At 42.9% G+C, this 17,254-nt stretch overlaps 1 protein-coding gene across 2 annotated transcripts; it reads left to right on the forward strand.

The window, feature by feature from the left end:
* The first annotated feature begins 588 nt into the window (after window positions 1-588).
* On the forward strand, window positions 589-12,299 carry lcp2b (lymphocyte cytosolic protein 2b). Of its 2 annotated transcripts, none has more exons than XM_046324988.1 (15): window positions 589-1,092; window positions 3,886-3,948; window positions 4,209-4,255; window positions 5,191-5,253; window positions 5,370-5,398; window positions 5,505-5,548; window positions 5,776-5,971; window positions 6,193-6,293; window positions 6,854-6,920; window positions 7,542-7,637; window positions 7,937-8,018; window positions 8,281-8,338; window positions 10,798-10,872; window positions 10,959-11,108; window positions 12,114-12,299. In XM_046324988.1, exons 1-15 carry the CDS (start codon window positions 1,015-1,017, stop codon window positions 12,234-12,236), a joined length of 1,272 nt encoding a protein of 423 aa, XP_046180944.1. In that variant the 5' UTR covers window positions 589-1,014; the 3' UTR covers window positions 12,237-12,299. The 2 variants fall into 2 exon arrangements, with proteins under 2 accessions (XP_046180944.1, XP_046180945.1); XM_046324989.1 differs by having other exon boundaries at window positions 6,854-6,914.
* The last annotated feature ends 4,955 nt before the right edge of the window (window positions 12,300-17,254 follow it).

A 17,254-nucleotide genomic window follows, 5' to 3' on the forward strand; every position in this document is an offset into this window, starting at 1 on the left:
ATCTGTTGCTGGGCAGATATTAAACTCAACCTACTATACAGTAAAGGAGGCGCAAACTGTCTTTCTGTCCTAAACAATCTTACAAGAGGAAGGTCCAATGAGAGTGAGACTAGCAACTGTAGCTAGGTGTCTGTGTTTGAAAACACAGTCTGAAATGTAGTGTTAGATGGACACATAGCAGCCGGTCTGATGCAGAGAGAGAGGACCATACAACAAAGGACCAGATCAGTGTCAAATACAATGACCGTAGTACAGGCCTGATTTAAGGCATATTGATATAACATTTAAAGTCACATGGGTCAAGATACATTTAGAAGCTGATGTTGAGTGGCTAAGTATAGAGATGGTTTGTCTACAGGCCTACACAGTGAAGCAGGCTAGCTCTAGGTTTGCGTCCCAAACGGCACCCTATTTGCTATATAGGAAACTACTTTGGTCCAGGGCTGATAGTGGGCCATTTGGGACAAAACTCTTTCTTCTCTTCTTTACATCCTCTGTGGCCTACAACACTTCCTCTTTTGGCTGCCTGTGACAGGAAAAGCAGTGGGTGACAAACTGAAGTCCTACCTCCTCACAGATACAGAGACATCAGGGAGGCCTGTAGAAACAGTACCATCACCATTAAACTAATGCTAAGTATTTATCTCTCCACATATATGGCTAAAAGGATGAGAATTGTGTAGCAGCTAATGCCCATCACTAACAGGAGACTTACTGTTATCTCCTGTCTACATTCACTGAGGTTTCCTGGAGTGTGGATCTGATTCCCTTGTATGAATTGTCTAGGAGGAAAGCCAAAGCCCTGGACCTTACTCATACTTGAGAAAAACCTTGGACTTTACTAAAAACCGTGGACCATACCAAGACAAAAACATTGGACCTACTAAGACAAGAGCCTTGGACTTTACCAACAGAAGAGCCTTGGATCAAGAAGAAGAGCCTTGGATCTAGAAAAGCCTTGCACTCAAGGCTTACTAAGACAAGACTTTGGAAAGCTTTGCACAGAAGAAGACGATGAGTTTTGACAGTGTCCCCTCCAGGTCAGAGGTGATGGGGTGGAACGCACGTAGTCTAGCCGACTATATGAAGAGGGTGAGCGAGGACACTTCATGAGCCATGTTCTTCTGTAGATAATGCAGCTCTTAACATCAGTGGTTCATCAGCATTCAATTCTCATCTTTCTTGTGATTTTGATTTAGTACTAAATTGCCCATATGAATGCAAGTAACTGATATGAAACAGATAAGGGCCTGTTTGATGCCTCTCAAAGTATTGTATTTATTTACCATTTTTTTCCAACTGCTTACACAAGTTTTCAAAACTGTCTCCTTTTTTTCAAAACTCTACACACAATTACCAAAACTGCACACACAAAATGCAAAATGCCTCACATCTCCTTCAAAATGTATCACTTTATTCAAAATGCCATAAACACATGTCAGAATGAAGCATTTGCATCAAATGGCAAACACTGCTTTCATTTTTGGATATACCATGTAAACACTGTTGTTCTAAATCTAAAGCTCTTTGGTCTTTCATAAGCTTATATCTACATTTCAATACAATGTTCTACAGTGAAAGTAATCTGCTGAGCGGGGTAACAAGTACACTGTAAACACCAATGCAATGTAGAAACAGAAAATATTTATTAGGCCAAACATTACTGTTGTATACAGTAGCATACAACAAAACCATAAACATATGTAAACCAAAAGTATATTCTTTAGAATACAGTAAAGAACACAATTGTGTGTGTGGGGTCCCGGGGGGGTAGTCCAGGAATTGGTGGGGGGGGGGGGACAGTCACCAGTGCTAAGCTACGCTTCATCTCTTCTCCGGCCTGGGTCTGGCCACAATGCTTCGTCCACATCACAAGATACGTTTTCTCTTGCCAAACATCGAAGGAAGTATCTCCTAGCATGGCGTATCCAACCTTGGACAGAGGCAACCTCTATGTCCCCACATGTGTCCTCCATTGCCTGGACAAGCGGCATGCGGGCATAGGGTTGACGATCATACACTTTCCAGCGCCAGGCTGAGAAGAATTCCTCTATGGGATTTACAAAAGGTGAATATGGGGGTAGGTACAAAACTACAAATTGTGGATGGGTGGCAAACCGGTTTTGGACCAGAACAGCCCCGTGAACATTGTCCCATAAAAATGACAAATCTAGCAGGCTCCTGATCTGGATCAGGGACATGCATTGTGTAAATTGCATCCAGAAAAGTGAGCATATGGCCGGTGTTGTACGGACCCAGTGTGGCATTGTGATGGAGGACCTGTTTTGAGTGATGGCAGTACACATAGTTACATTACCCCCACGCTGTCCAGGGACATTGGTAAATGCCCTCTGTCCTATTACATTTCTTCCGCGGCGCCTGGTTTTGGTGAGGTTGAAGCCAACCTCATCCACATAAATAAATTCATGGCGAATTACATGGGCATCCAGCTCCAATACTCTCTGTAACAGACAAAAGGATATACAGATGAGTAAATGTGGTATGTCTGAAGTATTGGAAGTAGTGTTGCATACATACCTCTACAAAGACATGTCGCATATTCTTGACTCTATCAGAGTTTCTCTCAAATGGCACCTTGTAAAGTTGTTTCATCGTCACTCTGTGCCGTTGGGGGATGCGTTGGGTGGTCGACAGGCTTACAGCATTGATGTTGTTAAATATGGTGTCATTATTCAAGATATGCTCTCTTATCTCCCGAATCCTACGTAATTGCATTGTTGGCCAAAACCATATTTATAATTACAGTTTCTTGCACATACGTAAACAAGCGTCCTCATCCTCCATGATGTCTTTGCCTTTCCACTCTGGACAGAATTCAAACACAGTATGTGTTCAGCATAGGAACTGTAAACAATGTACAAAAACATGTAGTACAGCATGATAACCAACCTCATTCATTCAGTGCAGTGCAGTAAATGGATGGCTATAGTTGCATACCTGTTCTCATTTCTGAAGGTTCGAATTATGGACACCACTGTAAATTGACTCAAGTTGGGCTGGACTCTCAGTCCAGCCTCTCTCATGGTCAAACTGTGGTTGATCACATGATCAACAAGTGTTGCCCTAATCTCATCATAGATGGCTCTCCTTCCTTCTCTTCTTTTCCCCCGTCTTCTTCTTCCTCTTCCTCTCCCTCCTACTCCTCTTGCTCTCTGTCCATTGTTGGCATCCATTGTTCAAAACAGGTAATCTGACCTTTGACCTATTTATAGGCCTATACTACAGTAAAGCAGTGATTGATAAGTGATCAGTTAAGCTATTAGTGTTTGCACATGTGAGGAGTGTGTGTGTGACCTGGTGAATAATTGTAGCATTTTGATTGGTTGTGTTTGGAAAAGGAAAGCAAGTCACTTCCTGTTAGATTTTTGTGTTTTAGGTAGAGAATTGTGTGTAGTGTTTTGAAAAAAGTGTTTTATGTAATTGACAACTGAGTCAAAGGCTGAGAAATAGCTTATGGTTTTGGATATTTGGTGTGTAGTTTTGCACTTTGAGTGAGAGGTTTCAGAAATCGTGTGACATGAAAAGATGTTGTGTGTAAGCAGTTGGAAAAAACTGGTAACTAGGCAAGTCACTTAAGAACATATTCTTATTTACAATGACGGCCTACCGGGGAACAGTGGGTTAACTGCCTTCTCAGGGGCAGAACAACATCATTTTACCTGGTCAACTAGGGGATTCCATCCAGCAACCTATCAGTTACTGTCCCAAAGCTCTAACCTCAAATCAGTAGGACTGCTGATCTAGGACCAGGTCCTCCTGGTCCATTCACTATAATCTAAAAGCCAAAACTGGTCCTGGATCAAGAAAGTGAGTGTGACCTCTGTCCTGGTGTGTGACATCTCTGGTGTGTTGTGACATTCTCAGCTAAGGCTGTCCAGCTGTGACAAAGTGGTGATGAAGACTAGCATGAACGGAGCACGCTTTCTGGTAAGTGTGTGTGTGTGTGTGTGTGTGTGTGTGTGTGTGTGTGTGTGTGTGTGTGTGTGTGTGTGTGTGTGTGTGTGTGTGTGTGTGTGTGTGTGTGTGTGTGTGTGTGTGTGTGTGTGTGTGTGTGTGTGTGTGTGTGTGTGTGTGTGTGTGTGTGTGTGTGTGTGTGTGTGTGTGCAGCTGCTCTTGTATACTGTGATACAGCTAAGATGTTTACTTCATGTTATTTAATGATCTATGCTGTCACTGTATCATTACAGAAGATGAAAGATGGCGACCTTCAGAAGTTTCCCACCATTCATATTCCGTAAGTCTAAAGTCAGAACTATTTAATTTCATAAACAGACAAAGTAGCCCTTGTGAAGCAACTCTGGTCCCTTAAGCAAGTCTTAATCAGTCTCCTCTACCACACTCAAACCTACTTGAAAATCTTTTACTGAGACCATTTATTTTGGCTGTTACAGAAAGTGGAAATAGACACCCACATTCAAATACAGTTGGTGTGGACATGGGTGTGTGTGTGTGGCTGTTGTAGTGCTGTATATGTCAGGGGCTTTTAATAACCGCGATGTGGTTACCATATGTGGTCTATGTGAGGACGTGTAGCTGGAAATGACCTGTCGAATCTTCTAATGAAAAGGCAGAGAGAGAGAGAGCAAGACAGCATGATGGTGTGTGTGTGTGTGTGTGTGTGTGTGTGTGTGTGTGTGTGTGTGTGTGTGTGTGTGTGTGTGTGTGTGTGTGTGTGTGTGTGTGTGTGTGTGTGTGTGTGTGTGTGTGTGTGTGTGTGTGTGTGTGTGTGTGTGTGTGTGTGTGTGTGTGTGTGTGTGTGTGTGTGTGTGTGTGTGTGTGAGAGAGAGTGAGTGAGTGTGTGAGAGACTGAGTGAGTGAGTGAGTGAGTGAGTGAGTGAGTGAGTGAGTGAGTGAGTGAGTGAGTGAGTGAGTGAGTGAGTGAGTGAGTGAGTGAGTGAGTGAGTGAGTGAGTGAGTGAGTGAGTGAGTGAGAGCCAGTGAGATCGAGCGAGCGAGACAGCATGATGGTGTGGTGTGTGTGTGTGTGTGTGTGTGTGTGTGTGTGTGTGTGTGTGTGTGTGTGTGTGTGTGTGTGTGTGTGTGTGTGTGTGTGTGTGCCAGAGAGAGAGCGTGAGAGAGCGGATACAAGAAAGCCGGGGCTGAGATGGGCGGGAGAAAGTACTGAATTTGATAACATTGTGTTACTCAATGATTTCAATATATTCTCTAGAGTCATCACTGAGATCTGTAGTGAGATCAACAGGAGTGAAGAGGAGAGGGGGTTCAGTCAGAGGTGAGAAATGCTATTCTACTAGCCTAGCATACATTTCCACCATGAGAACTCATCTCTGCTGTATGACAGGACAGTAGAGAAACAGTTCACAGCCATGTTCCTCATGTCTTCACCAGATCAAGGGAACCTAAGAGACATCAACAAGGTAAACAGAACTGTATAGTACCACGGCTCCAGAACCACAGCTACTATATCTCAGGAGAAACGTCTCCCACCCTCTCCTCATTGTATGATTGGTTTTCTCTCTGTAGATTTTGTACAAGAGGAAGATGAAGCCTGGGATTCAGAAACGTTTGTGAGTGTATCGTGTATTGTAAAACACTCTCACTTTGACATGACATTGCTACCAAGCCACACATCCATCCACACAATGTAGAAATGTAACTTAACATCATCAACAGAAGACCCTTGTCCAAAACCATATCACTAATCACCAACATGTAATTACCCACCTCCCCTCCTCTCTCCTCTCCTCCCCTCCTCTCCCCTCGCCACATTTCCTCTCCTCTCCTGGTCTGTCAGGATATGAGTGATAATGACTATGAGAACCCTGATGAGGACGACAGTTATATCTGTGCCTTGTCTGACCGCCTGCCACCTGCAGAGGGAGAGGAGGAAGAGGGGAGTGATGTTGACTATGAGCCTCCTCCCTCAGCTACAGAGGAGATCCCCCGCCTCCTCAATCTCCCTAAGCCCCTAGGGAACAGTGACTATATAGGTACAGAAGATGTACAATTAACCATTACTGACTGTCTTTAGTAAATACATACTGTAGGTACTATAGCTCTGCTGTGTGTGTGTGTGTGTGTGTGTGTGTGTGTGTGTGTGTGTGTGTGTGTGTGTGTGTGTGTGTGTGTGTGTGTGTGTGTGTGTGTGTGTGTGTGTGTGTGTGTGTGTGTGTGTGTGTGTGTGTGTGTGTGTGTGTGTGTGTGTGTGTAGATTCCGTGCGTGGAGGTCCGTCAGGAACTCTTCCTACTGAAAGGATTCCGAGACCACCCCAGCGCCCTGGTCCTCAGGCTCTGGCCACCAGCCATAACACAGTAAGTGTCTTCTTCATCATAGTCTTCATTACACAATCACTGTTTTCATCCTGTCTTCTTTACAGCCTCCATCTTTTCATACCACTAACCTTTAACCTTTTCATCCTGTCTTCTTTACAGCCTCCATCTTTTCATACCACTAACCTTTAACCTTTTCATCCTGTCTTCTTTACAGCCTCCATCTTTTCATACCACTAACCTTTAACCTTTTCATCCTGTCTTCTTTACAGCCTCCATCTTTTCATACCACTAACCTTTAACCTTTTCATCCTGTCTTCTTTACAGCCTCCATCTTTTCATACCACTAACCTTTAACCTTTTCATCCTGTCTTCTTTACAGCCTCCATCTTTTCATACCACTAACCTTTAACCTTTTCATCCTGTCTTCTTTACAGCCTCCATCTTTTCATACCACTAACCTTTAACCTTTTCATCCGCTCTTTCTTTCGTGTTACCATCCTCCTCTCTTTCTGAGATCAATCATTGTTAATTAATATTCCAACTCTCGCCTGCTCTCTGTCACACTCTTCCTCTCACTCTCTTTCTCTCGCTCCCTCTAGCTGGCCAGACCTCCCACATCCAGACTAGACCCCTCCCCTCAGAGGCCATTCAAAGCTGCAGGTAAACGTAAGTCACTCTGACCATGTTACCAGAGATCATCCGGTCTGTCTGTTAGCTGCTTGTGTTGATATTGTAAAGAGCGGGACTATTCTGTTGTGATCAGGACCATGAAAAATAAGGAACAGGAGGCTAGTGGTTTAGAGCAGTTTCCCCAACTCGGTCCTGGGCCCCCCCTGGGTGCACGTTTTGGTTTTTACCCTAGCACTACACCGCTGACTCAAATAATAAACGTTTGCTGATGAGTTGGTTATTTGAATCAGCAGTGTAGTGCTAGGGCAAAAACCAAAACGTGCACCCAGGGGGGGCCCAGGACCGAGTTGGGGAAACCCTGGTTTAGAGATAGATTAAGCTCACAGATGTAAGATGAGGCCAGAAAATCAGGACAGATGATATTTGAGTCATTTAGCAGACACTCCGACCTAATGGGACAATCAGTGCATTCTATGAGGTGGCATTCAACTAAGGTAGGTAAAACCATAGAATTGAAATGACTAGAGCTGTCTTGACCTAATCTAATTCGATGGTTTTTCCTACCTTAGTTCAATTAAAGCAACATCACCAGATCACTTCTTTGAATGCTTATTAGTGGTTCGTTTGAGACACATCTTCCTCCCCCATCCCCAACAGGCCCTTCTGTCCCCATGGTTGACCGAAGCAAGAAGCCTGGACAGCCCGCTCCCACCAAGAAACACCATCACACAAACACCAAAACAACTCCTACAAGTAACTATGCCAACTGTCTGTTGTCCTGTTGATTTAGCCTCCTAGTCTGTTTATTCAGGTCAAGTCTTTTCAATTCAATGAAATATTAATCCCCAATGGGCAATTAGAAAGGCGTTGTCAATGTGTTGAGAATCCCTTATGTTATATACTAAAGTTGCCTTGCAAAGACAAAAAAATGTAAACTATGATATGAACAGATTGCCACAATTATGGCTACTGTTGACTAGCAGGTTGAGAATGCAATGTTTTGCCTAACTTCTGATTTTCTTGTCTGTTTGGTGACTACCCACGGTGTCCAGGAGAGTGCAGTCCATTCAGCTCTCCCCAGCCCGCCATAGTGAAGCCACCTCAACTAAAGGGCCCAAAGCCACCAGACTATAGGTAGCCTAACCCAGACCTCTCCATTCCCATTAACCCCTTGGCTGTAACTCAACAGTCTGAAAGTGCTTCTTCCCCTTCTTGGTTTTCTATTGAAAGACAGTCTTGATGAAAACAATTAAAATAATGTTGTTTTTACCGGTTCATGTTCCTTCAGTAAATTCAGAGTGAGAATTCAAAGAGAATAATTAACTTTGGACTAATCAAATGAAGATGGAGCCAATTCTCCTAACATGTTGTACAAGCATATCTTCTCTACCAACAGACCCAGCTCCAGTAAACCTCCTTCAATGGTCCCCAACACAATGCCAGGCACAGAGAAGGTGAGTAAATCAATCAAACACCCTTTTTACATCAGTAGATTTACAGCAGAGCATTTATGCAATCCATAACAGCCATACTACTTTTCAAACGTTATTTACATATCAACATACAATATTATACATGTAATATATATTATACATGTAATATACTCATACTTTTTAATAAGAATGATCAAGTGTATTGTCGTGTCTTTACTATCATTAACTGAAGACTGATAGTTTTATCAAAGATTCTCTGTAATTAGTTATTACGCGATTAGACTGACTAATCATGTGACCGTAATTACTAGGAAGTCTGGGCACTAAGGAAAAATATTCAGATTACAAAGTTATCATTTCCTAAAATAACTTTTCAGATATTTTATCTGATTTATTAGTCTTTGAATTAATGAATTATTTACTTTACCTCACGTTAGTCTCATTACAAACGTCATATATTGTTGGTTATCTGCACAAACCCAGTCTTCACTATGAGTCATCCATACATCAATTGTCTTAAATCATTTATTTATGACTAACTAAGTAATCACCTGGGGCAGCAGGGTAGCCTAGTGGTTAGATTGTTGGACTAGTAACCGAAAGTTCAAATCCCTGAGCTGTGGGGTACAAATCTGTCGTTCTGCCCCTGAACAGGCAGTTAACCCACTGTTCCTAGGCTGTCATTGAAAATAAGAATTTGTTCTTAACTGACTTGCCTACTTAAAAAACAAACAAATCCACAGAAATGCATAAACAAACAAGGTAAATGTGGTTACATGAAATGATAGGAGAATGTGCCCTAGTGGGCTGAACTGGCATGGCGGCTTGTTAGACAAAAGGGAAGTGGGGGTCGACTAAGAAGTTACTACAGAGTGATAATTATAACAATTGAAATGCTAATCCTTTGCACAGGAACGCTCACTCATTCAGGAATAATTGCAATCAATAATCAATAATTGCAGTCTTGATCGCTGGTGAAAAGTTCATTTATTTTGTAGAATTGTCCGTCTCTCCCTCTCTCTCTCAGTTGTGGTTAGAGGGGATTGTTCACAGTGACATTCGTTATAGAATGGATGTTTCGGCGGTTGTCGTTCTTCGCGTTCAATGATACCCGAATTCCTAGCTGCAGACTAGTAATTAATATCAAAGACTCGTTCTTATTCTGTCGGTATCGATAGTCTAAGAGTTTAACCACGTGGTATGGTTAAAAGATTCAGCAATGGTTCTTCCTAATGGAGAAAAACATGATCTGCAACCTTCAGCCATCTCGTAATTGAGGTAAGCTCGGTCTGCTGATGAAAAACCCGAATGGGGGTTTTATTCAGAAGGGCCGAAGAGGGCTGTCCCAGGATGTCTGGCCCTAACTTGGCTCAGGGGCGGTCCTCTGATTTATTTCAAATCAAAAGGGTATTGTATTTTTCTTCATTTTAATTTAATTTTACCTTTTTTAACCAGGCAAGTCAGTTAAGAACACATTCTTATTTTCAATGACGGCCTGGGAACAGTGGGTTAACGACAGATTTGTACCTTGTCAGCTCGGGGGTTTGAACTTGCAACCTTCCGGTTACTAGTCCAACGCTCCAACCACTAGGCTACGCTGCCGCCCCATTAAACAGTCCAAAATCATATTACACAATTATACAAACAGTATCATACCCACTCATTCATCTTATACATTCATCTTATACAACAAATAGCCTCATATCTGAGGCTATTATATAAACAGCGTTATGGTAATGTGGCCACACCATCTCCCATGAGCTTCCCCAAGTTGTGACAAACGCACCAGTTCGTAGCTGGATTCTTCACCGATCTTTTATACTTTCTCCGGAACATGAAGTTTGTTCGTACCTCAAGTTCTGTGAGGTGGAAGGAATTCCTTTGTTCTCATTGAAAATGTACTCTCTCTGTATACGGTGTGTCCATGAGGAGATTCTCTGGAATTTATTACGTCTCTCTGACCACAGCAACCTAGTTGAAGGAGGAAAGGGGGACGCAGGGAGAGGGGGATGGGGATGGGGATGGGCTTGCTATACCCAAAGAGGCCAATGTCATGACAGTATGTAGTTAGTGTCACTGGCCAAAAGATAGCACTGTTGCAGTATACAAACACTAGGGTCATGACCACACTTCTCTTCAAATCAAATCACATTTTATTGGTCACATACACATGGTTAGCAGATGTTATTGCGAGTGTAGCGAAACGCTCTTAGGGTCCACACGCAAAACCTACCAAACACAACCATGCACAAACACCCCATAGGTACCGTGCCTAAGAACTTAACAGCACTCAAAAACAAGTGTAAAAACTCACACGAGAGGAGACCGGTGTGTGCGGGCTAGAGTGCTGTTTTACTCGTTGTTGAACGGCCTGCTAGTTGTTCCTGCCCAACCACAATGGAGCTAGACACAATGGGTTTTCTCTTCTTTTTTTTGCATTCTAACACTGTTGGTCTGTTGCTGTTCCCTGCTGTGTGCAGGACATTGATCCTGAGTGGTATGGAGGACTGGTGACCAGAGGCCAGGCTGAAGCATCTCTCAGATGGGTTAACAAGGTCAGGAATCCCCCTCCCCTTGTGGGCTTCACTAACACACACGCACACACACAGTTTGTGTATCAACGTAGCTGTGTGTGTTTCAGGATGGAGCGTTTCTGGTGAGGGACAGTTCCAAGGGTTCTTCTGAGCAGCCCTTCACCCTCATGGTGCTGAACCAAGGCAAGGTCTACAACATCCAGATACGTCACCAAGGCAACACATACCACCTGGGCACCGGCCTCATGGGTAGTGAGGTAAACAAACAGCATCCTATCTGCTCTGTCAGGATTCACTCACAAACAAGAATTTTACTTTTCTTATTATTCGATTTTTTCCATGATTTTATTGAACAGATGTTGAGGGGACGGCAGTGCGGAAAGATAGAGGTTGTGTCAAAGGGATAAAAACCTTTACACTATATGACGGTGCCATTACCACTAGACCAGCCAGGCCACAGAATTTCAGCTTAGCATGCAAATGCAATTAAAAACATTGGTCATCTAGCTAGCAGGTGCTTTTATCTAAATTAGCTTACAGTTTACAAACAGATCTGGGACTCAGAAAAAAATATGATTTTCCTGTGTTTTTTATATATTTATACGTTGAAATTGTGAAAATGATGCCATTTTTGTGTATGACCTGTTTGAAAAGGCCACCTGAAGTTTTTGTGGGATGTTTTTTTGCAAAAGTTTTACCAGGCAGTAAATTAGTTAATAGATCAATAAAAAAAGTGTTCAAAACCTCTTTGCCAATAAAAGATCGTTTTCCGTTTTCCCCTCCCCACTCAGACCACTCCCAGACAGTCCTAGCTAAATTCTTCCTTGAGAAATTGCTCGTTGCTAAAGAAGCAATTTTTGCTTTGTTTCAACCATTTGAATTGAAAACAATCACAGTAAGGTACTTCACTGTTACCCAGAAATGTTGATATTGAGAGAAAAACGGCTGCATTGGATTCTTTAACACATCACAGGTTGACGTTTATTGTCATGAATTTAGCCTTGGAGGCAGATCTGAGCCATTTCCGCTAGTCGGGCCAGCTGCAAAGTCAAATTTGTCTATATCATAAAAATGTATAAAAACAAAAATGTGCTTTTTGGTCTTATTTTAAAGTTAGGGTTAGGTATTAGGTGGTTAGGTTTAAAAGCAGATTGTATGACTGAGGCTTTGACCACTCTGCAGAGTTCATGACAATACATGCCAACCCGCTAACACATCAATAACTAACCGATGGCTCTTTCAAATCTGTGTTGCTGCTGCAGAGTTTCCCAGGAGTGGAGGAGATAATAGAACACCACACACACACCCCTCTGCTGCTTATAGACATGGAGAGAGGACCTGGAGCACAGAGCCAGTGCTGCCTGCTGCACCCTGCACCACTCTGACCAGAACCAGCAGCACACGAAACACTGTGTGTGTGTGTGTGTGTGTGTGTGTGTGTGTGTGTGTGTGTGTGTGCGTGCGTGCGTGCGTGCGTGCGTGTGCGTGCGTGCGTGCGTGCGTGCGTGCGTGCGTGTGTGCGCGTGTGTGTGCGTGTGAAGTTGCATGTCGTAAGTTAAATGTATTGAAGTTATACATATTATACTGGTCATTTAAAATATACCTGTAATTTTTAGATTGTGATCATGAAACAGAGAAATATGTATGTGAATTTCTCTTTGATAAGAAGGTATTTTTGTTTCTTTTGACCATTTTAATTGAAAACAATCACAGTAAGGTAGTTAAATTGTTATCCAGAAAGGATTTGATATGGAGATAAACGCTGCATTGGATCTTTAACACATGGCATGTTGCCGTTTATTGTCATGAATCTTGTCTTGGAGGCAGAACAGATTATTTTCCTCTAGATGGGGTAGCTGCAAAGTCAAAATTGGCTATATCTTAGAATGTTATGATACATTTTCTTTATTTTTTGGTCTTAATTTAAGGTTAGGGTTAGCAGTGTGACTACTCTGCAGAGCTGCCTCCAGGGATTGATTCATGACAATAAATGCCAACACATCATAAACTAATCAATGGGCCTTTCCATTCTATGCTGTTGCTGTTGTGTTGATCATGCAGTTTCCCAGGAGTGAAGAAGATGATAGAACACCACACACACACCCCTCTGCTGCTCATAGACATGGAGAATGTAACTGGAGCACAGAGCCAGTGCTGCTTGCTGCACCACTCAGCCGCACAGGAGACACTGTGTGTGTTCTCAATGACTTACCTGGTTAACTAAAGGGAAGAAAACAACTGTATAAAGCAGCTGGTAGAGAGAATAGAAGAGAGGAAAATACATTTTTATTAGGAAGCCCATTCACAATGGAGAGTTTATTATATGATGCATGTCGTACGTTAAATGTAGTGAAGCTGTAGGTATTATACTGGTGTACATCTGACAAGTGTTTCATTACAAGTGTGAATATGAGGACTATTTTTGGTCCCTATCCAGTTCTATAACCCATTGGCTCTATGCTTTCCACGCACTTCCACCTTTCTTCTCTATCCTCTCCTTCTTCAGCTTCATTTCCTCTCCTTTTCCTCCTCCCACACTCCTCACCCTGAGGTCATGTTGGGCCAGGTCAACCCGTTCCACTCTGTTCAGAAAGGCTTGTCTGGGTGGCTGAAGTCACATGATCAGGGCGCATTGTCTCAGCTGGGACCCCACACTGTGAACAGAAGAAAAAAGAAAAAGGAACTAAATAAACACATTGTAAAATAAACTTAAAGTCAGAAGAGGTGCACTATATATGAAATAGTAGGGTACCATTTGGGGCGCACAGGCTGTCTCCGAGGCTGTTGTGTGTCAAGACATTATGGGGTCCTTATAAATCTGTCTCTCTACTCTCTGCTGGGAGATACCCAGACACCCCACCTGATTTAAACTTATCCAGGACCATGTGGAGGAATTATAAAAAGTTAGCAGTGTGACAAAGCTGGCCTATAGCTCTGAGCACTTTTTAAAATCAAAAGAACTGAGTCTACCAAAATGTAGGATTTATATTTAAGAACAGTTGATAAGTTTAACTGAGTGTGGCACTGCAGTACTAGAACAACATTGTGGACTGTCTGACGGTTCCCTAGGTAAGAGAGGGTTGGGGACACTGTAGTAGATAAAGGAGAGGGTTGGGGGACACTAGTAGATAAAGGAGTGGGTTGGGGACACTGTAGTATATAAAGGAGAGGGTTGGGGACACTGTAGTATATAAAGGAGAGGGTTGGGGACACTGTAGTAGATAAAGGAGAGGGTTGGGGACACTGTAGTCGATAAAGGAGAGGGTTGGGGACACTGTAGTAGATAAAGGATAGGGTTGGGGGACACTGTAGTATATAAAGGATAGGGTTGGGGACACTGTAGTAGATAAAGGAGAGGGTTGGGGACACTGTAGTAGATAAAGGAGAGGGTTGGGGACACTGTAGTAGATAAAGGAGAGGGTTGGGGACACTGTAGTAGATAAAGGAGAGTGTTGGGGACACTGTAGTAGATAAAGGAGAGGTTGGGGACACTGTAGTAGATAAAGGAGAGGGTTGGGGACACTGTAGTAGATAAAGGAGAGGGTTGGGGACACTGTAGTAGATAAAGGAGAGGGTTGGGGACACTGTAGTAGATAAAGGAGAGGGTTGGGGACACTGTAGTAGATAAAGGAGAGGGTTGGGGACACTGTAGTAGATAAAGGAGAGGGTTGGGGACACTGTAGTAGATAAAGGAGAGGGTTGGGGGACACTGTAGTAGATAAAGGAGAGGGTTGGGGGACACAAATTTGTTTACATCCCTGTTTGTTTGCATTTATTCTTTGCCAAGAAAATCCATCCACCTGACAAGTGTGGCATATCAAGAAGCTTGTGCTGGGGACAATAAATCGCCTCTCTAAAATGTGCAACACAATGCTACAGATGACTCAAGTTTTGAGAGAGCGTGCAATTGGCATGCTGACTGCAGGAATGTCCATTTGAGCTGTTGCCAGATAATTTAATGTTAATTTCTCTACCATAAGCTGCTTCCAACGTTGTTTTAGAGAATTTGGCAGTAAGTCCAACCAGCCTCACAACCATAGACCACATATAACCACGCCAGCCCAGGACCTCCACATCCAGCTTCTTCACCTGAGAGAACAGTCACCCGGACAGCTGATGAAGCTGTGAATTTTCACAACCGAATAATTTCTGCACAAACTGTCAGAAACCAAGCATCCGCATGCTGGTCACCCTCACCAGGGTCTTGACTAGGGTTGCAAAAGGGTCAGAAACTTTCCGGTAAATATCAAGAATTTTTCCTGAAATTTTCCCTGGAAAGTTAAGCCCGGGATTTTGGGGCACTTTGCTTGAATTCATTTAAAAAAAGTTAGCTTATAACAGTGAACTTTTTTGTGGGATACACCTAAGTCAGTTCTAGGTCTTGTGGCATATTTGGTTAAACTATCCCCAATTCAATGGAATTGCAACCCTCGACATGCACAGTGCATTCTTCCATCACATGTACAACTGATACTCAAGATCTTGCACACTAATGAGATGCTATTGAGCCCACACTACTACACTGTCTGGGCCAAGGACTACATGCTTTCTGGTAAGTTTTGATTACAATACTTGGTAGGGTGAATATATTTTATATGACATACATGATTTTTTGTTAACTAGTAAATAGTAGCCTACAGCAAAGTGTGTTTAAATAATTTCTTACTTGTTAACAATTTCTGCTAGTTAGTTTTTGCTACCTGTGGGTTTTAGCTTGTGTTAATTCACCTGTTTCCATACATGTTTCATTTTAAAACATTTATCTTACAAAGGAGTTGTTTAATCTACCTGCTTCAGTATTTATCTGTAAATGGAATTGATTTGGGTGATTATTTACTCATTTTATTCTCATCTTTACAGGAATCTAATGTTTTGGAGACTTTTCAATGCAAATACTGTGCCAAATCATATGTGAAGAATTGCAACAAAGATGCAGAATCCTCTGGCCAGGTGCATAAAGTTCCCTTGGCGCTCACAACAAGCAACCTCTGGCAAAAGTCCCTCTACTTCTTAAAATAATGAATCAGACACCTTATCGATAGCAACAGCTCATGATCCTCCTAGAATCAGAAGGTTTTTTTACTCAATGGAGGAACGTAGTCAGAGAAATGCTGATGAATGCCTTGCTCAAGGTATGTATGCAACTGGTTCACCTCTGATGCTCACAGGCAATGTGTATTGGAAGAGATTTCTAAACGTTCTTTGCCCAGCATACACCCCTCCAACCAGACATGCTTTATGTACTAATTTGCTGGAGTTCAACAGAGTTCAAGTGAAGGTCAAGCAAATCATAGAGAAAGCAGACTGTATTGCAATCATCTCTGATGGGTGGTCGAATGTTCGTGAGCAAGGAATAATTAACTACATAATCTCCACCCCTCAACCAGTATTCTACAGGAGCACAGACACAAGGGACAACAGACACACCAGTCTCTACATTGCAGATGAGCTGAAGGCAGTCATCAATAACCTTGGACCACAGAAGGTATTTGCACTAGCGACAGACAATGCTGCGAACATGAAGGCTGCTTGGTCTAAAGGAGAGGAGTCCTACCCTCACATGACACCCATTTGCTGTGCTGCTCATGTATTGAATCTGCTCCTCAAGGACATCACGGCACTGAAAACAATGGATACACTCTACTAGAGAGCCAAGGAAATGGTTAGGTATGTGAAGGGTCATCAAGTTATAGCAGAAATCTACCTCACCAAACATAGTGAGAAGAATAAGAGCACCACATTGAAGATGTCCAGCATCACTCGTTGGGGTGGTGTTGTCATCATGTTTGACAGTCTCCTGGAGGGGAAGGAGTCTCTCCAAGAAATGGCCATATCACAGTCTGCCGATATGGACAGCCCCATCAAGAGGATCCTCCTGGATGATGTATTTTGGGAGAGAGTGGTAAGCAGCCTGAAACTCCTAAAACCTATAGCAGTAGCCATCGCACAGTTTGAAGGAGACAATAGAATCCTGTCTGATGTTCAGACTCTGCTTGCAGATGTAAGAGAAGAAATTTGTACTGCCCTGCCCACTTCACTGTTGCTCCAAGCAGAGGAAAATGCAGTTCTGAAATACATAAAAAAGCATGAGGACTTCTGCCTGAAGCCCATCCATGCCACAGTGTACATGTTGAACCCCAAGTATGCTGGCAAGAGCCACCTGTCTGGTGCAGAGATCTACAAGGCCTATGGTGTCATCACAACCATGTCTCGACACCTTAGCCAGGGCAAGGGTCTTGGCAGTCTGACAAAGTACATTTCCAAGCAACGGCTTTGGGATGGAGATGCAATATGGCAGTCATGCCAACATATCTCATCAGCCACCTGGTGGAAGGGACTTTGTGGATCTGAGGCTCTTTCCCCTGTTGCCTCCATCATCCTCCAAATCCCACCAACATCAGAG

The sequence above is a fragment of the Oncorhynchus gorbuscha genome, linkage group LG23 (assembly GCF_021184085.1).
Source record: "Oncorhynchus gorbuscha isolate QuinsamMale2020 ecotype Even-year linkage group LG23, OgorEven_v1.0, whole genome shotgun sequence".
NCBI classification, from domain to species: Eukaryota; Metazoa; Chordata; class Actinopteri; order Salmoniformes; family Salmonidae; genus Oncorhynchus; species Oncorhynchus gorbuscha.